We start from the raw sequence: 22,562 nt of genomic DNA on the forward strand, positions 1-22,562 counted from the left end.
ACACAAAAGCTGTAATTACTCCCCGTATGCACGCTCGAATGCATCCTCACATTGTTGCGGGGGTTGCTCGATCTAACGAGGTAAGTTGGGCTGCTTTTTTGTACAAAAAACAAAAAATGTCTGACAGAAACTTCCACTTGGCTGTGACTTTGTGGGGGTCGTGTGCTCTCGTGCGTTTGAATACGCGTGTGCTGTAATCAACTGTGTGGCGACTAATCAACTGGCCTCTTCTCATCCTTGTAGACAGAATCGTGTCATCGAACCAAAACAAAACTTGAGCTGGAGCACCAACACACACACGCACACATACGCACTCCAAAAACACATCAGTGCAGTCATTATTTCTCACCACTCTGACAGGCGGTAGGCAGTAACGCGGTGTGACAGCGTAGTGTGAATATTATGTAAGGGATAGGGCACCGAGGATCCAGCGGAGCCGCAGCATGGGAAGCTTCAGCCTCCCCTGTGTGATGTATATAATCCGGAGCCGACACATTCAACAGCCACCTCCACCGAAAACACAGCAGGTGGGTGGCTGCTGTAAAATCCCCCGCTGTGTGGAAACCTTTAAGCGCTTTCTGATATTTTTCTTTTTTTTTTTTTGTGGGAGAGCTCGAGCTCATGCGATTCAGGTACAGTAGGATCACAAAAGGTGGAGACAGAAGTAGACCAGTCAGTTTTTCAGGAGAATGGGTCAGGATTTAATGAAAGAAACCACCTTCGAGTTCCGCCAGGTTACGGTGCCAATCCTGTCATGGTTTGGGTTTGGTTATTTCCTGATTATTTTTTTTTATATTTCTCTCCTCCATGTGTCACGTTTTATTTTCCACTTCCTGTCTTTTTTTATTTCTTCCCTCTGACTGCCCTATCTGTTTCAACCACGTCCTATTAGTGTTAGTTATGTAGTATTGTATATTTAAAGGGTGTTGTCGGTTCGTCTGCTCTGTTTCCACGTGTCAGTCCTGTGTCTCCTGGGTTCCTCCTCATGTTATTCTTGCTCCTGGTGTTCCTACCTGTGTTCCTACGCAGTGCTTCTTTGCTTTACACTTTTTAACTTTTTTTTTCTTTATCTTATGTAGTTCTTAATTCTTTGATGTGCCATCGCTTTGTCGACTTCCTTTCATAGCTTGTATTTTTGATTTTGTGTGTTATTTAAGCTCACTTTTTTTCCCCCCTGCCTCCCTCCTCATGTCTTGCGTTTGGGTTCATACGTAGCAAATCCGAAGTGAGCAGTTCGCACTGCTGCTGCTCTACAAAGCGCTTTTATTGTGAGGGCATTCACCGGAAACAAAGTGTATTAAAACAGAAAAGAAACTTTACAACTTTGTAAAAAGCACATTTATTCTGATTGAGTTGTTCCTCTGGTCATTATTTGAATAAAAAGCTCCACATAAAAGGACAGTTACAGCTACAGTTGGACTCTTGGAGTGAATCCATTAATCATTAACAGAGGAACAAAGTCTGAGTCTTTATTCAGACCACTTATAAAACGGTCCCCGGATCTTGTTAAACTTTTCACCAGAGCGAGTTCTATCACAATACATTTTCTCCAAGCGCAGTCAGGAGGTCATTTCATGCGGCCACCGTTTAAAAAAAGAGACGACAAAAGCACATTCCCAGTTTTTTTTTTTTTTTTTACATAAGCAGAGATAACGTGATAACATCCCCAGAGCGGCCAAAAAGAACCACATCTTTCTTTATGTCATAACTAAAAGTGAAAAAAACGTCTGATCAATATTCAGCCGGACACAGAGAGGTCGGTGCACCCTCCTGTGCTTCTCATCTATCACAGAGATGTAACACACATGAATAAATAGCCCGGTTGTCTTCATTGCAGCCTTTTCTCTCTTCATTCTAATATATTCATAAAAAACTTATCAGGCTTCGTCTGAAATAAAGTGATAAAGTCCTGGACTTTTTTCCGTCGGCATCCCTGGAGGTCACACCAGTCTACCAACCTTTATTAAGAGAGCGGCATGAGGTCAGTGTCAAACAGGAAGTTAGATTAAAGCAGAAAGAACTGGAAAACCAAATCATACGAAGATAAAATGACACCAAAAAAAGGAGAAGAAATCTTATAATAAAAGACAAAGGCTGTGAAAAAAATTCAAGACACAAATATCAAAAAAAGAAGAAGATAGACTGAATGTAGATCACAGCTTGCTATGTTATCTAAATGTTTACATTTCTATTAATGCATTTATAATCAGAGTCTTCATTTTGTTTCTACTGAGCTCCACACTGCATGGAGAAATCTTAAACGGATTATCAAAAAATCAGATTTTCTGCATCCTAACCTATTTGAAAAACAACTCTTATATGTATTTGAATTCTTTAAACCCAAAAGTCAGATTTGGTGTCCAGGAACACTGTACACATGTTACTGAGGAATAAGAAGGCTCTAGGGCTTCCTGTTTCTGTCGCAACTATACAATACACAACCTGTCCAGTCATCCAAAATGTGCACTTTTATCCCACTTGGCCTTCCTAGGGAGGGCTAGATTGTATGAAGCAGACACATAAAATTCTCTCGTTCCCTCTTGAACCACCTCTGCGTCCAACTGCATCAGAGGGCTCAATAATGAGGGATGCACACATAGCAGCAGGGCAGAAATAAAGGAGGGGAAATGCTCAGGGAGAAAATGAGAGTGCAGGGATTGGAGTGGAGGGTGTGAGGAAGACAGAGAGAGGGGGAGGCAGGGAGGGAGGCTGAGAGAAATGAAGCATTGAGCTAAAGGTATGGTACGGCAGAAAAGCCACAGTCAGCAGCTGCCGGTGCAGGAAATCCACATGCAAGGAGGCAGCGGAGCAGAAACTGACCAGAACTCATCAAACTCATATAGAAGCCCATTTCCCCCAGTTAAAGGGAAAAAAAAATATATTAAAATGTACACACACATACACACACACACACCATACATACATATATTTATATATAAGAACTGACGCTATATATATATATATATATATATATATATATATATATATATATATATATATATATATATATATATATATATATATATATATAAATATTCACATGGTAAGTAATGATAATGAGTAAAAGTAATAATTATGAGATATAAAATAAAAGTCCTAATTGATGATTGACTTTTCTAGTCCCATATTTATGGCTTTTTATCTCATAATTGTGACTATCAGAACATTATAATGACTTTTTATCTTATTATTGTGACTTTTATCTCATAATTGTGACTTCAAGCCTGGTTTTCATCTTTTTCTTTCTTTAACTAGCAGTAATGCTCTTCAGTGTGTATATATAATATATCTAGTAAGGACTCTACAGTGTTACATTCAATGCAAGAATAAGATTTGAATCCTACAGATTTTCAGAAATAAAGCATTATTTATTGCTATTTTCCAGAGATGTCACAAAGAGCTCCACAATTTAAAAAACACCACAACATTCATACTTAAGAAGAGTGAAAGAAAATGCTCAGTTTAAGAAAGGCTCATCTAAACAGGGTGGATCTGAGCTGCTTTTGTGAAAGTGTTCACAGTGCGTTAAATCATTATCCCCACATCCTTAAAGTGGCTGTTTAAAATCAAGCATGAAAATTGAAGAAAGATGTGATAAAAAGTCCTCATTACAAAAACTCACAGGTTGAGATCTATTTCCTTTCTTTCCTCTAAATACTATTTGCCCTGCAGGGGTCTGTACTTTTCTGATGATGCACTGATTTTTCTTATTAGCTTTCAGACCAGCTGATTTTAGGTCTATCAGCCTCACACCTTGACTCAGGCCTTTGGAAAAAAAGACATTAGCTTATTTTATTTTGGTCATTTAACAATCCTTTTTTTTTTAAGTACAAACTTCCAGTTTGTGTATGAAAAAGGAAAAAGATTTTCGCTCACGCAGCAGCCAGATGTGCTCCCGCTGAGATGAAAACCTCTCTTTCACCCACACACCATCACTTTTCTATTACTTTCCCTCTCTCTGGCCTCCACACACCACCATCGTCACCACCCACTCCTCCTCCTCCTCCTCTCCCATCTCATTTCTGCAGGAAGAGGGAACCGAGGCAGGACATCAGACTTAGCACCCAATTCTCCTCCACTCCATTGCCCTAATGCAATTAACTCCACTGGTGGGAATAAGAGAGGAGAGCTCGAGAAACTCCTGATTAATCCAATCAAATAGCTCCGTGGTCTGTGTGAGTGTGTGTGCTCAGACCACTGTCCAACCTGCTATAATAATGCTCTTTATTGTACAGACACACACACGCACACACACACACTGAGCCCTCCACTGCCTCAGGCTGCAAATGCAACTTTTCATGGTGGATCATATGAGAGGGCAGATATTTTTCTAAGGGGAGAGAAGTGCTGGACGGTCCACTCTGCTTCACGGAACTCCTCAAGTGGACGAGGTGCCTCTGTTAGTTAAGTAGACTTTAATGTTTAATGGATTCACTCCAGGACTCCGACTGTGGCTGCGTTTATATGGAGCCTTTTTCATTTCGCTAATGACCAGAGGAACGGCTCGGTCAGAAATAAAGTGGCGCGATGTCGAGTCGTGACATTACGGTTCACAGTGTGTTTCCTGTGACTGCTTCACAATAAAAGCCACGACATGTTCCGGCCTTTAACTCAATGAGGCTTCTATGTGGAGTAAGGTGAGTACATTATTGTCATGTTTAGCGACAAGTGAACTCAAAATGCTCGACAGCGAATTATCAAAAATTCAGTTTGTTTTCATGAAAATCTGAGGGATTGTAAGTGTAGAGGAAATAGCCCCACTTTAAATTGAAACTTAAAGTCGTTTGGGAGCTGACTATATGTTCAGTTCGTGAAGGGAAGTGCTGTGTACGAATAACGTCTTCTTACTCCTGCATTTTGAGCGACACATGAAATGTTCACAAAAGGGACCACCGTGGCACATTCTTGCCCACATAACCATTGTAGATTTTTTTTCTCAATTTATGTAATACAAGTGACCTTCTTAGAGACACTGTTTAATGAAAAAAAAGCTCAGACTCACTTGTCTATGGATGTTTGACATTGACAGTATTAAATTGTGAGTTTTGAGGAGTTTTTTCTATTTTCATTATCAATATCATCGAGGCCAAAACACGTGCAAAAATTACAGAACTTTTTTTCTTTTTTTCTAGTTGAAGGAGGTGGAGGGCACTTCATTAATTAGCTGTCAGCATTGTACTGCACCCCTCCCTTGCAACAAATCCTCAAAATTAGGCGTCAATTTTTATTTTTTTTTTACATCCCTCTTGAACGACACGCAGAAGCTTTTTTCTGACCCCACACCCGTGTTCACACAGCGGTTAAGAAGCGTATTCTGGAGCCAGACTAATAAGCCCTCTACAGATAAGGAGCAAAATCTTACAATCAATTCTGTAACTGACAGGCAGCCAGCGGAGATGTCTGAGAATCAAAGTCATGCGACCAGATTCTAAATTTCTTTGGTCTTGGCCAAGACGCTGATGGCTGTGTTTTGAATCGTGGTGGTGAATAAATTGAACAGGAAAAACAGAATCAGAATCAGACTCTGCAAGGACTGAGAGATTTCTGAGATGTTCCCGAGAGGACGGAGGGTTATTTTGTTGATGCTGCTGACGTGCGAATAAAAATTCCGGTCAGCATCATTAGTAGGTGCTCGGCTTTTGACTTGGTCAGTGGTCTTGGGAATTGGGGCTTAAGAACGGGCGCAGCCCACAGCACTGCGATTCCAAAAAAACAATGGTGGGGCCGAGAGGAGCACCACCTTCATGCTTCAGCAGCCTTTGAGGAATGTGTCTGACGGCAAGATCCAAGATGATGACGGCTTTAACCATCCACAGTAAACTCTTTCAAAGTTCACGGCGGTCGCAGGAAACACAAGGCGCTCATTAAAACATCGTCTGATGAATGATGTCGGCAAACCGCTCAGCCGGGCCGCCTCGCAGACATCTGCGCTGCACATTCCTGCTGCTCTTTCTGTCTGTTTGCCGCTGCTTCCCTCCGTCACCTCGCCTTCACCTTCACATCGATTCGACTCCGGCATCAAGGAGGTGCTCTCCACTGCGCCGTGTTGACTTCTGTTCTGTGACTGTCGTATTGGGAGTATCACACCATGAAGGAAAACGCGCCCGCCTGCTCTCCTGTTTTACCCAGCGGGGGCTCGTTTGTTCTGCCTGCCAAGCCCCGTGGATGCTTGCTTTTATTTGTCGAGAAACGATGTTGGAGCGAGGAGACGTTTAATGGCAGATACGACTGAAGTGCTGCTCGCTAGAAGAGTGCGTGACTCGCTTGAGTGAGTAGGAAAGCCAGCAGTTCTGGTTCTTGGCGGTGATTGGGGGGGTGAAAGGCAGGAGATGTGTTTGACTACGTGAGGACGGCTGGCACGAAAAGCTGACTTTCTCAGGCAGGGTCTTCAGGGTTACAGTTTGAATACTGTCTTTATAGAGCCTATTCTAACACCTTAAAACGTGCTTCAGAAGAAATAAAAAGAGAAACGAAACACAAAGAAAACAGAAAGGAAATACGTTTGATGGAACAAGGATGAGCAAGAGCCTGAGGATTAATTGAGGCAGGCGAGAGGGTCGATAAATAAAAAGGGCAAAACAAAAAAAAACAACAACATGAAATTCAAAACACTCGACAGCCTCGACCTGACCCCGAGGGCTGTGACTTCCACGGCCTGCGAGAACTTATCAAAGGCTCGGCATTCTCAAAAGTGTGAAGCCCAAAATATCCTGCGTCGAAAAACGGAGGCTTGACAGAAACACGTGCCGTCCTTGTGCCGCTGTGGCCGCACGTATGCATGATGCTGGCTCAGGCTGTCGAGAGCCACCGCTGGGAGGGTTAGAGGCGGGGAAAGGGGAAAGGGCAAGGAAGAAAGAAACAAAAGAGACCATGTGTGTGTGTGTGTGTGTGTTGAAGACCGGTGTGATGCGGATGCCCTAGGGACAGGTACAGTCCTCGCCCGAGGCCACTGTTGCATGTTCAGAGAGTGTGGGAAAGAAAAAAAACAAACCTCTCTGTCTTTCTGTCCCTGTAATATCCACCAACTTTTTCAGACGGGGGGGGGCAAGCGGCACTGGTAGTTTCACAAGTGGCATGTGTCCTCTTTGCCACAGGCTCGGGCCACACTGAGCAAGGCTGAGGGACAGCCAGTTCCCTCAGGCTGGCATTACACTAGCAGGACCCATTTCAGGCCGTGGCCATGCCGCGGTCTGTGGCATCAAAACCAGCATAAAAAAGGAAATCGCTGGAGGGAGGCGAGAGAGGGAGAAAGGAAGAAGAGAGACGTGGGGGGTTAGAGGGGCCGAGGAGAGGACAGACAGAGTGAGGGAGGAGTGCTGAAGAAGTAGAGAGTAAAAGAGCAATTTAGTCATTTAGCTGATGCTCCCTTTCCCAGCTTTCAACGACGGAGCAGATGGAGGCTCAGTGTCGCGCTCAAGGACACTCCGACTCGACACCGGGCTGATGGACACATCGGCTGTTTACACGGTTCAGGCCCGTGAACTTTGCTAGCTTTTACCGACAGAGTAAAAAAAGCAAGGCGCAGGTTTCACGCATGCCACACACTCTGATCTACACCGCACCTTCTTTTATGTCCCCGTCCCTGCAGCCTCCCTCCTCGAGTCGCTTTCACCTGAGCACCGGGAGACTGAGCCGACTAGGCTGTTAGTTCACTCAGCTGCAGACTCCCTCCACCCCGCTGCACGCTACCACGGCTTTCATTATTGGAACGCTTTTTGCGTCAGATCTCATAAGAATGATGCTTCGAATTTCAAAGAGGAAATTAATAATAAGTGTCTCTCTATTAAGACCTGATGGTGGAAATGTGACAAAGACAAAAGTACAGTTGAGGCATTGCTAATTTGGTCATAAAAACAAAGTCATGATATAACAAATACTGTGATGTTCATAAGACGTTATTCCATTTCAGAGAAACACATCTGTAATCTGTTGCGATTCATTAGAACACTTCCCTATGTGACATAATGACTGGCTAGAGTTATGCTAGTCATAATTTGTGTCATGGTTTTAGTTATTTGCTGTTTCCAAGTTCCATCCTCAAGTGACACATTTCGCTTTCTACTTCTTCCCTTTGTTTGTTTTTCTAGCCCTCACCTGTGTCCCATTAGTTCATCGCTCGCTGTCTATTTAGGCTTGTGTCCTTTCAATTACTCTCCGTCCATTCATCTGTTTTGTAATGCGTCTCAGTCCAGTGTCTTCTGTGTCCTTCATGTTCCTGCCCGTTATCCCAGTGCTTTTTTAGTTTGTGCTTTTATTTTGTTTTTTTTTTGTATTTTTATAGTTCTCTGCGCTTGGTTTTGCCCTTGCCCGCTCCCCTCTGTCTTTGTTGCCTTTCATTGCCAGCTGTGTGCTCCAGACTTTGTATTTTGTATTTCACAGTTTTATTTCAATAAAGTTTGCTTAACGCATAACAATGTGCTGAGTAACCAAGGACTCCGATTCTTCTTTTAAACACAACTGTCACTTTGGCGTGGAGGCATGCGTTTCCTTTGGAGGTTACCAGGGAAGCAATTTTATGCTAGTTGCTAACCTGGATCTTCATGAATGAATAAGTGATAATGTATGATTGAGTGCGATTAGAAAAAGGTTATTCTTCTAGTTGGCACAAGTATCATAATGACTAGGTGTACAGGGGATAAAGCCTTGCGAATGCTGAATGAAATTATCCCACGACCTCGTTACAGGTTGTCATGCATGATTAAAATCATTTGCAATCTTTGATAAAGCCTGCGTTATCAGTGTGCTTGTGATGCATGATAGAAACGACCTTCATAGAAAAGTGTTTCCAAATATTTCAGTCTTGGCCTAAAGATTCACACAATTTTAATTAAAAGATTCCACATGAGAAAAGTGAGTAGGAGACTATTTCCCGTGCGTCAGTAGCCTCAGCTACATCTACACACCGTTGTTTTCCAACAGCTTGTGTGTGTGTGTGTGTGTGTGTGTGTGTGTGTGTGTGTGTGTGTGTGTGTGTGTGTGTGTTTGCTTTCAAGGGCATTTCCCTTTTGATTGCTCTGTGAAAGGCTTAAAAACAAGCCAGGCTTGAAAAGTGAAGGTGGATGCTAGGAGGGGGTGTTTGAACCTGAGAGAAAGGCCAGACAAAAACCTTCAAGCTCAGCTTTATTCACTTGTTTCTGCCAGTTTTTTTTTTCCATTAATTTATTATAAGATTCACAGGATTCACAGGCTCAGTTTGTAATAAACAAGGAGTTGAGTAAAGCAGAGAGGGGCAGGCTATTTTCTCACTACATCTAGTTTGTAGAGAGCGAGGTTTATTGTCAGCTTCCTATCGTATCTTATTTTCTACCACTGAGGTATGACACTTAATAAATCTGTTAGACAAGACAAATCACAGTGCAATTACAGTTTAATTTACTGACGCAGTGAACAGAATAAAAGACAGTTCAAGCTTTGCGTTTTGTTCTTTTTACGTTTTTTTTCTGATTAACTGAAATCACATATTTTCTGGAATTTCAGCTCTGGTTTGATCTCCACCATCTGTAGCATACACTGGCTGAGCTCCTTTGCAGCTGTCGGCAGTTTTTAACTTTATTTCTAAGAGGTATTAAGGGCGTTCACTGGAGATAAAATCATCACAGAGTGTAAGTAACATTGAAACTTAACATACTGTATTTGCGAGACATTTAAAAACCTCTAAAAACAGACAATGAGGGAGGGACTGCGATGGTCCTGGACAGACTGCAGTGAAGTGATTCTACAGATGGGATCTAAACATCAGGATGCCCCACTGATATCATTAAAGCAGCTGACCCCAAATAAAGGGAAATTCAATTCGCCATTATCTTGTAACTGCCACATGTGACCGGAGAGTCCACTGTTCAGCAAAATCACATTACATAGTGCTACTTTAAGTCCAAAGTGAGGGGAAAGCTAGAAGAGCACAGCACAGCAAAAAATACTCAACAGAACAAGAATTTTACAAATTCTATCTCAGGATGAATCTTGGCCTTTTGACCAGTGTTGTATAAAAAGTACCCCAAAGTCATACTGAAGCAAAAGAAAAGATATTGTGTTAAAACATTACCCATATGAATAGTACAAGTCTTAAGTATCTGTATTAAGTATTAAATTGATTTAAAGGGGATTTTTACTGACACACATCCCTTTTATTTACATGTTTCCGTGTGAAAATGATTAATTATCCCTAAAAGTCTGGTCCAGCGGATCACGACAGCTGGCAGCTGTGACACAGCCGCGATGGCTGCGATGTCATCCTTTGGGGCAACTAAGATTGGAAAAGTTACATCTATTAAAAGCTTGTTTTTGTCAGTGGCTGGCTGACGCTGTCATTGTAAGCGTCTGACAACAGTTATCATAAGACCTTGTTGTAACCAGGAATACAAGTCTCTCTCTGAAATCTTGCCAGGTGAGTAGGAATTGTTTCTTGCACGGTGTCAGACTCTCGGAGTAACAACACCAGCCTGTGAGCGGCAGAAAACAAGGACTTCAAAGAGGCTGTTACTTCGAAGGATCACACTGTAGCTATTGCAGCTGAATTGTGGCTGCCAGCTGAAGAAATCTGCTGAAGTGATTCCAAAACTTTTGATTTGTGTGTGCATCAATTATACACCAATATATTTAAGAAATAAGGCCCAGGTTTGAAAAATACAAGAATTCCCTTTAAAGTACCAAAAGTACAAGTTAAAGTAAACTATACTTACATTTACATGTAAAAATCTTGGTGGAGTGGAGTTATAAAGTAGTAGAAAATGGAAAATACTCAAAACTGTACTTGAGTAAATCTACTTAGTTACATTCCATCACTACTTTTATAAGGCCCTGCTTGCATTATTAGATTATTATATAATTAGACTAGTGGCATAAAATGCTCTTCCCTGAAAAAAAACATTGCTTGTCACAATAAATTCTGAGACGATGAAACGTCTCACAAAAGTAAAATTCTGGTGTCTTGTCGACCCGCACGTCACATTTCATAGCTGCTGTAACAAGAAAAGTTGAGTTTTGACTGCAGAAATCATCTCCAGGGAAATCTGCTTCAGCTATCACCCAATAAAAAAAAAAGTTAAGAGTTTAAACTTTGTCTGTCGGGCTGTTAATTAGACACACACATAGACATAGACACAGAAATACACACAGAAATACACACAACATGATTAGTCAGCAAACCGCACATAGATCACTTTTATCACTCCTCGCCAGACGCTGACAAACAACTGCAATCTCCCGAACGCTGCGCTGACTGACACAATCCGTTCTCGAAAAACACTGATTTTTCAGATGCTCCACTTTCGGTTTTCTTATAATGCCATTAAACTGAAAGGAGAACGATAAGCTTCACAGCGAGAGAGTGACAGCGGGACACAGGCGGAGAAAAAAGGAAAACAAAGAGCGGTGATACACTGACGACGGAGGTCGCTTTTCGCTGTGTCGGTCTGTGCGCCTCCGAGTGTGTGTTTATAATTAGTGTGCGCCTTTCTTTGAACGCAACTGCATCAGCTTATGTGACTGAAACAAAACGCATTTTGAAGCTCATTGGACATGGCAACTGACAATTTGTTCAATCGTGGAAAATCCTCAAATGAGTATTTCGGCAATATGGAGCGGATGTTTACAGTTTGTTGATGTGACCGACAGACATAACATGTGTAGCGGGGAGCTTATCAGGGGGGAATATATGGGAAACGTCAGCTGTGTTTAAGGTGTGACGCAAAGGTGGTTTCATAATATCTTTGCTGAATCATTTGTTTGGTAGTCGGATCATCACTTCACCAGGTAATTAAACAATTTTCAGCCCAAACAACCGTCTGAGTAGAACATAAATTCAACTAATGGCCCTGTAAGTGGTTCGATGCGTTCGAGCCATCATCTTTCTGTCTTCCTGTCAAACACATCTCCTTCCGCTGTCTGCGATCAGCTCACTTCCTCAGTAACGTTATTTGCGAACTTGAGGAAGTCATTAAAAGCCGACTGAAGTGCTTCAAAAAGGTTAATTTATTTGTTAATCATTCTCATTCTCAGAAACAATTACAATAAATCAACCGCTCCTCCAGGAACTGCCGTGTCACTTTCAGTCGAGGCACTTGATTTTTACCACATTTTTACCGCCGCAGTCTCCAGGAGAGGCTGGAATAATGTGCGTATGTGTGCGTAAGTGAGCGTCAATGTGCTGCAGTTGGTGGTCTGACGAGGAAGCAGACTACTGAACATAAGCCTGACAGGTGCTGCTGCATTACTTTCTGTCTGTGAGCTGCAGTCATAGCAGAATTCTGATGTTGACAAGTAATTTAGTCAAGTTTTCAAACATCACTCCCAGGAAAATTAAAAAGAAATCTATGAGTCAGTGAGGAAACCATCACAGCCAGATTCTTCCACTGTTACCTGTTGTAGATGTCGTCGTCCTCCCCTCCCCAGCCCCAGTACTCGTTGGGGAAGCCGTTGATCTTCAGAAACTGTTTTTTACTGAGGCCTGAAACCCCTCCAAAGTATCCCGCGTAGGGCAGCCTGCAGGAGAAGACAGAAGGGAGGGGATGAGATTGAGAAGAGATCGAGAGATGGTGAGATGGCGGATGAGTTAAATGGAAAGAAAGTGGACGACAAACAGCTCTTCTAATTCCCCTATTTTGCGCCTCCTCATTGCCGTCTTCCTTCCGTCCTCCTGCCTGTGACTCAGAAATCAATCTCAGCATATTGATGGATGTCTCAATTAACATGTAAGTAAAAAAAAACAAAAAACAAAAAAAAACATATATATATATATATATATATATATATAAGTTGACATGAACACTGTGATGCTCATCTGACAGAAATCATAAAATGCAGCGGTGACAGCTGGGCCACATGTCACATTTAATTGACGTCTCTGTAATAAAAGGCTCCAGGGGAGAGATGTCTCATTTTGTTAAACGCCCGTTGCCTCATCGCTTCGTGTTTCGTCCTCGCCTCCTCTGCTCGCATCTCATGTGGGAGGGACTACGATGCGAGGAGAGGAGGCGAGAAGGTAAAGAGGGGAAAAGATCTATGTGTGGCATTTTCAGTGAGTAAAACATAATTGTCTAAACAACTCTAAATACTTTTACACACAGTATGGACACCGGCAGCTTCAACTCTCTGCTCTTTTGGATGTTACTGAATTTGAGAGATTTTCTGCATTTCTTTGCGGCACAAAGTGAGCTTTGTGTGAAATTAGAGGAAAGAAAAGGAGATGAGGAGGACGAGGAGATGTTTTCAAATGTGCTGAGCTCAAGCTTCCACTTGGTAAAAGCCAAAGCCCAAAAGCTCAATTATACCATGTTCATCCCAATCACTTAAAACAGGACAGGACACTGCAACAGGAAGCAAGAGCACTTATTGTAAATGAGGACAATGGAGACGATGAGACTGATGTGAGCTACCATCATTTTCCATCACGCCCTGCTTTGTTTCCAGCATTTATAGGAAGGCGTTACATTTGCTAACTGGAAAAAAGACACAAACACAACTTTTTTTTTTTTTTTTTTTTTTTAAATGCTAACTGGAGCAAATTTAATTCACTGAACAAAATGAGGGAAGCTGGGATTGCCTTGTCCATACTGTTGTAAAAATCTGTGCTGATACATGGTGAGAGGGTCATTTCTTCACAAGTTTGCTCATTAAATGGCATCATATAACCATGGAAACCCACTCAAACTGAAGTTATGATTAATACAAAATAATTACTTAATAATTGTGTTTGTAAAACTTCAAGCGCCCGTGCAGACCACTGCTGTGCATTTTCTCCATGCTGGCTGAATTGACAATGTCAGATGCATTATCCTAATGTGATGCATTAGGAGCAGTTCAGTTTTTTGCAGGAAGCCTGTTCAGATGGCAGAATTAGCATTTGAATAACCTCTCGGAAGTGTTTCAGGCAATCAGATCTTTTCCCAATGTGTCTCGTCTTTTGATGAGTTTTTAAGTGAATCATTTATGGGTGCCTTTTTTTTTGTATAATAAGTGGATAATCCCTACCCATATATAATCCACTCAAGGCACATTAAAATGACCGGCCATAACAAGGGGCCATTGTATTTCTTCATACTGGAGGCCTTTGGTGCTCGTGAGCAGCTGAACACACGTCATTCCTCATGGACCTTGTTAGTTTGGATGCAAAAAACGACTTCAATGACAAGTGTGCTACCTGCAGCAATCCCATTTACAATGGAAATGTTGGATGACATTAAATTGGATCTGAGAAGTGCCCCAACATGAATCCTGTGACCTTCGAATGATGAAAACACACGCCAAAGAGAAATTAGAGCTTAGAGGCGAACGAATGAGGAAAAGAGAAGATGTGAACAAAAAAGACGGTCAGAGAGAATGAGTGTGTTGGAGGGTGGTCTGTGTGTGTGTGTGTCTGCGTGCGTGTGTGTAGGCAGCGGACAAATTCAGGCATACTGGTGTATTATTTTTCCCTCGAAAGTCGTGAGACTGGTGGAGTGGGACGGACGTCAGCTACGAATGTCATGACAGCCACCTGGAGTCTAACCAGAGGGTGATGCTTGTGTGTTTCTATGCATGTGCGTGTGTGCACATATATTCTGTACAGTGTACGTTGTCAAACATATGACAGCTCCCTGTTACAAGATGACAAGCAGAAACTAATGAGACCATATGTTTCTGCACAAGATCCCCCAGCAACAATATGATGAGGAAGTTGTGTGTGCATGAAATGGACACTTCTTACATGGGAAGAAGAAGAGTCAAATAGAGTGCTGGCATGTTTATCTTGAGGACTAATTCAATTGCTTTATTTTAATTACGTCTCACTCAAAGAATAAACAAAAGAATTCTGATACATCTTCAACGGAAACTCCATAATAGTCTGATTATTTCCAAGGAAAAGTTTCAGTCAGCTGGAATTCTAACACTCAAACTCCTCTGAGACATGGTAAAAGTGTGAGATGACATTTGGCAGACATGGGTCAAAGGTCACCTCAGCTCCTTTTGGCTCCTTGTTTACAGCCAGTAATAACTTCAAGGTGGCAGATAAACAAACACTTGAGGCAGGTGATTCTGTCACATAAGGTGACAGTAAGTGAACAATTTAACCCATTATATTCTCCAGGTGAAAATACGTTTCACCTCAAGTGTCTCTGTGTCAAAGCAAGACAGAGGAACTTGGCTCAGGTCTTGTAGCATTTATCTATTAACATACAGTCTAAACTGTAACCTTACTGCACCGCTATGTTACGGTAACTTAATTAGCACATTTGAAGGTAGCTCCAAAAACAGAGGGGGCAGAACATCACCAGAGTTACCAACAACTGCAGCCCTGTGATGTGTATCCTTGACTGTGACTAGCTACCCTTAGCTAATTAGCTCATGGCTTGTTTGTTGAGACCGCAGATCACATGGGGGATTTGGCAGCCTGATGGTTAACTTGGCTAGACACCAAAGAGGAACTGAACCCAGCCTCCATGACAGCAGAGGTCATTTTTAAGACTGGGGATACAGTACAGAGGCGATTTACATCAGCTCTTTACACATTAAAAGCTGGCACATACCTTCTGGTTCCAACTACAAGGACTATCAGACTCCAATAATCAATTCATACTATAGGTTTTACACCAGTTTGTGGCACTCCTCTCCTGTTTTATTGGTGCATTGTCACCTGTCACCAGTTTGACTATTTCCCATTTTGCCTTTCATCAATTTTCTTGCATGCTAACATTTCCAGGATTGGGTCATGACTGAACATAAATGTGCTCTCCATAACTGCAAATGGGCTGCAGCACACTCATGCTGGGGTGTCATCCACGGAACAAGTACTTTAACGTCTGAACAATATAATGGTAATATAATTTAATTCATTGCATAAGGTCCTTTTTGAAAGACTGTAATTTGTGAAATATTTAGCAAAGAGCGGTGTTGTGAAATGGACTTCAAGGTGACCCTTTCTGCTCACAGAGCTGTTAGGTGTTGCGAGGTGCTAAGGTAATGGAATAGCACTTAACGTGACCTGACTTTCACTGGCAATGTGTTCACCGTGTATCACAAAAACTTCCAGTGCCTTTACTTTTGAGAGCAGCTGAGGTTGTCTTCCTGCCAAAATACAAAATGTACCCTTGCGTCATGGTGCCTGCATCAAGTTTAACTTCATTCGTGACATGTCTCATTTCATTTGGAAGCCTCCTAAGTGCTAAAACTTAGGGACAACTGAATGGTAAAAGTACGGACTCAGACCACTTCGACCTCGGGGACCAACTTGGTACAATGATCGGATTTTTACAACAGCAGTTAACTATTATCAATCATGTGACCCTTGACTTAGTGAAACCAGCTGGCTTTACTTTTATCTCCTATTTACTTAATTTTCTTGAGGCCAGAAAACTCTAAAAGTCTACACTGATTCATTGCTAATAAAAAATGCTAGCTACAACCCTGTTTACCACCTGGTATAGTATTTGTTGCCAGATAGCATTAGCTTATTGAGCACTATATCAGGGACCTGCTGGAGCCCCCGGGGGTTTTCAATAGGATAACTCTTGCGGATTGACAGCTCTTGAATCGGTAGGTCACATTCACCGGCCATGTTTAGGCCATTAATCAATGCTTCCAGTGCTTTTAGATAATTAAGGGCAGTTGTGGTGCCATTTAAAGACTCAACTATAGCAGAACCTAACCAATCATTAGACCGGAGCTCTTTTGTCAACACTGCATTTTGATGAACTGCTCAAGACCTGACCAGATGGGTCTTTCCCAACTGCAGAATTTCTTACATTTTATGCTGTAGATCCCTGCTATTTTCAGGCATATTCCTCAGCTTTAAACTGGCATCCATTGCAGACTTTCATGTGTAGAGTGTCTCTCCAAAAAAGGTTTCTTTCGATACGCTTCCTCAGTCAGGATTCCTCTGTTTCTTTCCTCCACCTCCACAAAGAAGTCTAGGGTTCACCATGCTGACTATTATAGGAAGTTTCTCTGTTTTGTGACTCATTGTTGAATTTGTGTCTTTCTCTAAGTCTCTGTAAAAAGTCCTTGAAACTTTTTGGCAATAAATGAGTCGCCACAAACAGAAATGACAGCCAAGATGAGTGGCATCTGCTGCTGAATACACAATAAACCATCATGTATGGATTTTTATAACATAACAGATTCTGTGCGTTTTACTTTGTGTATTGCGGTGGACAAAGAACTGTCTCTGATTTCCATTAGTGAATTTAACAGCAACAGTTGCGTCAACAAAGTCAGTGTCTGGATTGTATGAAATATGGAAAAGAAATGCACAAACAAAGGGTTCTTTGTATGGCTTGTTCATGCAGTAGAAACCGTAGCTGCAGCAGCAACATGCACTCTACAGGTTGGTCCAATATTCAATACACAAAGTTAATAAGGATCTTTTCACAAGGCTGTTGTCTAGACTTGTTAGTTACGCTTGGTGTCACGTGCTCTTGTTAGGACTACCGAAGTATGACCAAATAAAAATTGGCAGCATTGAACTGTGGTGTAATTTTATGCTAATTTCAGCTTCAGACAAGGATTTCAAAGTATAATGAGATTTAGTCAAATTAGGTGCTGTGAATTGTCTGTCACAACAAAGACTGTAGGCCATCTCAATGCTAGACAGCAGACTGCATATTTAAATTCTACATATTTTACAAAAGAGATGAGCTCCAACAAAAAACAAAAATGTGATTTTGGCAAATACAATAACCTATACTACATTCAAATAGGCTGAAGTCTTAATAAGCGTCAAGGCTCACTGAGGTAAATTCAAGCAGAAACATGTGCTTTGAGGTCAGGCACTGTGTTGGCTCATCACCTCACCTGAAGCCAAACTTGTCCATGGCGATGGCGAAGTGTCTCGGCTGGTCGTAGCAGTGGTACAGGTTGCGGTCGTCCATCGGGATCAGGTCCACGTCGCTGAAGATGAAGCAGTCGTACTCCGCCTCCTTCAGAGCCTCCGTGTAGCCGACGTTCAGCAACTTGGCACGGTTGAAAGTGTCCTCACCCAACTGCAAGAAAACACACGAGAAAGATGATTATTTCATTGTTCACATGCAGCGCAGATGAGGAGAGCAGATAATGTGGCTTCATCAGCACATGTTGTCTCCTTGAAAGGCTCTGGGTGAAATAAAGAACATGGAGTCATCTGAACACAATCAGGATGTGTGATATTAATAACATTCTTAATTAACCAGATGACAGATAATGTAACTCTGTGTCTATGATGTAAAACATGAACCCTTAAACCGTGATAGCTCTTGTATTATTAAATAAAGACTAATACAGGGGTTAAACAGAGCATTGAAAAGAATCAATAATGCCATTACTATCATTTGAAACATGCTGTTTTCATTATACTTCAGTACTGTAAAATGCCAAGTTGGTTAGAGTGCTTCAGCAGCCAACTGCAATTTGGGCATTTTACGTTTTCATGTATGGTAACAACCATGCTCCACTGCTACAGGCGCTGCTTCAGTAAATACAGCGAAAATGAGTCATGACAAGCCAAATGAGGTCGGGCTCACATCGGAGGAGTTTTTCTGTACTAATCCAGAAAGAACTGTTGTGTTCTTTTCCCCAAAAATATGATCATTCCAAGCCTCTGGTGTGATAGTTTAACCAGCTAACATGCAAGCTGTTTGGTTAGCTGGTTGCCCAGTGAGTAGATCCCTATTTGGCTAGCAAAACAAGCTAACTCATGGGGCTATGTTTGGACGCACACGCAAGCATTAGAAATGATTGTTTACATTTTCCTTATATTGAAAAAAGGTTTTGAAGGGGCTGCGTCATGTCTCTCAGAACTCAATAACGAAGAGGGTAAGCGCAAAGTTAGCATAAGCCATCGTGAGAATGGCCACAATTATAGTATTGACTTGTTTATTTTTAATTTTAAGCATGACATTCTTTTTTTTATTTAATGCTACATTTAATATCACAATACATAAATGTCCTTTATTAGGCTACTGCAAATTGATAGTTTGCTTGCTAGGTAACAAAACAGCTAGGTAGATCGTTATGCAGCTCGCCAAAATAGCTAACGCAAAGGGCTAATTTGTGTTTAACTATCTTTGGACTCAGAGACAAAGCCCAGGAGATGGATAAGGATAGCATGCACTTAAGCAATTTACAACAATTTACAGTTTAGCTAGCTAGCTAGCAAACAACTGTCCATTAACACAAACACAAGAATGCCATGTTCCCTCAAACATACAGATCAATGCTCTCCCATTTGCACAAATCGTTCAATGGTTTAACTGATTGGGGATCAGATAAATGCTCAAACAGCATAGTTGTCTACATGAGCGCATTTTCCCTCTTGCATTGGTTAGACAAGGAGAGGGACGGCTAATTTAAGTGTAATCTTAGCACAACCTGAACTGCCATTATCAGATTATCTTATGATATCTAATAGCTGTCCACACCAAGATGCTTAACATGATGGCAAATTGGTTAAGAAAGGCCCCAGGATAAGAAATATCATAAATTTCCTTAAGGCCTAACACAACACAGCTGAACATGCTGTCATCACCTAAGTTGACGGGTCAGTTTTAAGCATCATTATTAAGTGTCTGTGGTTCTGGTCTTTATTAACCCCGGCATGGAGTATGAACTGATTCATGTATGGACCCCAAGAGGCGGCTGCTGCGGTGAAATACATCTGTTTTCAGTCTCTGCATGGCTAAGGTCTAACACTTTTGGCGTAGATAAATGTGGTCTTGCAAAGTTGCACAGCAGCATAGGATAGTCGAGGTTAGTATATGTGACAGTTCTAAATTTAATAATGTACAAGGTGCTGTGAGTCTCTTTCTGCAGAGCACTTGTGCAACAGCTTCGACTTGGTACAAACCAAGCCCTTGACAAGCTGCAGGGAGGTCAGCAAGCAAGAAGTGAAGCTACCGTGCAACCTGACACTCTTTGGCAGATACTATTCTGACGCACACGTTGACAGTCCATCCTCTTTGAACATTCTCTGAATCTATTTTCATGACAAGTGCACAGAAAAAAAGCCCAGGAAGTGGATAGGGAGATCGAGATGAGCCATCCAGTGGGGAGATAAAAATTCAAACTCTTTGTACTGTCAGTACCTGGTACATGCATTAACAGGCTGAGTCATCAAGACCATTTCCCCTCAGGAAACACTCTTATTCACTTACTGTACAAGTTCTCCATTTACTTTAGTACAAAATGGCCTCATGTCCCTGAGCAAGCTCTACTTGGGTGAGCGACTCCATATGCTCATTTTATGGAAAGATGCAGAGGTACCGGTATATAAAAATACTGAATTTAGTTAGAGGTGGAGTGGAAGTAAAATGTACGCATTACAGCTGAGACGATAAGATGACCAGCTAAAACCTTTGTTGTATGTTTTGTTGAGTGCATTGTGCATTTGCATTATCACAAATGTTTCCAAAAAGAAGAAGAATCGAAACGTGACGTGAATAAAACTGCCTGAGTCACGGAGAGAGACTTTAATTGGCGATGGTAGTTGCTTAATAATGAATACAACAACTCCCATGATCCCATGTTTTTTTTTGTTCTTATTGAGAATTTACATTAATAAAAGCAATAAAATATTATTTTATTCAAGCTTTCTTTAAGGACATTAATATTTAAAATTATATATTTTTTGATTGTTCTGACAATCAAGATTTCAATTACATTGATCAATTTCAATAATCTGTACATTCAGCGCTGATGGACCAACTAAAAATGAAATACATTTGTTGCTCAATATGCAACATGTAAACACAAAATCAAAAGTAATTTGTGCAGCCAGTGACTGTTTTATTCTCATACAGTTACATCATGTTTTTCCAAGATGAATAAAATCTGGATATAAGCAGAAACAACATATGACACAACTGAAAAAGGAAAAACTGTAAAACAGGGTTAAAAATCATGACAGTGCAAGTTACCTTTCCTGATATACCATTACAGTACAGAGAGCTACTGTATATACACGTAAAAATCAACTTTTTGAGTTTTCGATGGTAATGCAGGCTTTCATGCAAATGTGCTGGGGGTGGTGCAATTAGGTTTGTTAACTTATGCAGGTTTCTTATGCAAAACCTCTAAAACATGAGGAGCCCCACATGATTACATTTGTTTATGTAAATGAGCCCGGGTCCCCGTGTGAAGCCTCATTCCTCCTATCATAGAAAAAGAACGTCCCCGTTGGATGATTGTCTCGGTATCTACAGTATGTAGCAGAACAATGAACCTCTGTTAAGAAATTTGCTGCAGTCACGTATTCCTCGGCCATTCGGGAAAACCTCTTTTGACAGCACAGGAAATCTCCAAGATGATTAATGCACCTGCTGCGTGCCCTCACTTCTGTTCAGGATACACTTCCATACTTGCTTCCATACTGGTGCATTATCAGTTCGGACCGACCGTGAATCGAGTACAATGCGTAATCCCCCCCGGTAAGCCCACTAATACCTGAGATTTGAGAGTATAATCCCCTGTGCAGGTAACAAGTAAATCTATTGTCACAAATCCACTGGGGCTCCGAATATCAGCTAAAGTGGTCTTCTGTCTGTTTTTGAATAACGGTTGGTTTCAATAGGTTGGAACGACATCATACGCAGTCATGAGAGCGAAATATGACCAACGTTAGCCCAGAAACCAAGAAAAGCAAGATGAGCATCTGATATTTCAGAACAACAAAAGTTTATTTAAATCTTTAAACACCATAGTGTGTTCAGTGATTCTTGGGACCTGGGAAAAAAAAAAACATTTTCTAAAATAAACAGATGAGTTTGAATTTGTGTCTCAAATGTTTCTGATTTGATATGATTAACTATGGAAGTTTAAAAAAGTTACGTAAATCAACGCATTTTGGTCTCAATTCAGGCAAATGAAACGTTTAAAATGATAAGCTTAAAGTTAGAAATGTTTAAAATGTTTTTAAACTTTTCAACATTTTAAAAATTGTAGGGGACTATGTGGTCAGCTAAAAGTGAGAAGTGAGACTAACAGCTTGTGTTTTCTGGTCCTCAAAACCCTGTTGTTGAATGAACAAAAGGCCAAAATGCCACAAAAGTTGCCATTGTTACTACTGTCATGTAAACAGCCACTCAATGTGGACACAGATTTTTATTTTCTTTAAAATATGTTAATCAGTTTGTGTTTTTGAGACACAGAATGATAAATGACATGGAAGCCAGAAACAAAGACTGAGACAGACAGAGATCTGCAGAGCCCTTTTGTGCTCCTAACCTCATTAAGCATCACTGCGGTCATTGTATATTATGTTAATAAGACAACTGTGTGCGAACCTCGCAGCATCTTTATGGCGCCCTACATCTTTCCCCAATCACTTCCTGCCACAAGCAATTCATATCACTTGCAGGATATGAGGTAAACTGACACCCATTACCGGACAGGCCTTTTAAACGGTGTGTGTATACAAAGGCGATGGGATTGATAGCTGCAGTGGTTTGTTATTTCTAAATATTTGAAGTGAATGACTCTATTGACTCTATACTTTTTAAGGCATTGTATTTCAAATTAAAATCAAAATGCAATCATTTCTATCTCACAGCATGAGCTGGTGAGAGGCCACATACTTGAGGATTGGTGCAGTTCTTCTGGGTTTGGACCGGTCCATC

At 41.3% G+C, this 22,562-nt stretch overlaps 1 protein-coding gene across 1 annotated transcript in view; it reads right to left on the reverse strand.

The window, feature by feature from the left end:
- The window catches only part of b4galt2 (UDP-Gal:betaGlcNAc beta 1,4- galactosyltransferase, polypeptide 2), a 161,985-nt gene that overhangs the window by 18,444 nt on the left and 120,979 nt on the right, over window positions 1–22,562 (reverse strand). The window contains exons 5-6 of the mRNA XM_037085076.1: window positions 17,770–17,957; window positions 12,361–12,483 (exon numbers count right to left, since the gene is read on the reverse strand). Coding sequence (XP_036940971.1) covers window positions 12,361–12,483; window positions 17,770–17,957 — 311 coding nt within the window. The remainder of the gene's footprint in view (window positions 1–12,360; window positions 12,484–17,769; window positions 17,958–22,562) is intronic.

This window comes from Acanthopagrus latus, chromosome 21, assembly GCF_904848185.1.
Source record: "Acanthopagrus latus isolate v.2019 chromosome 21, fAcaLat1.1, whole genome shotgun sequence".
Lineage (NCBI taxonomy): Eukaryota > Metazoa > Chordata > Actinopteri > Spariformes > Sparidae > Acanthopagrus > Acanthopagrus latus.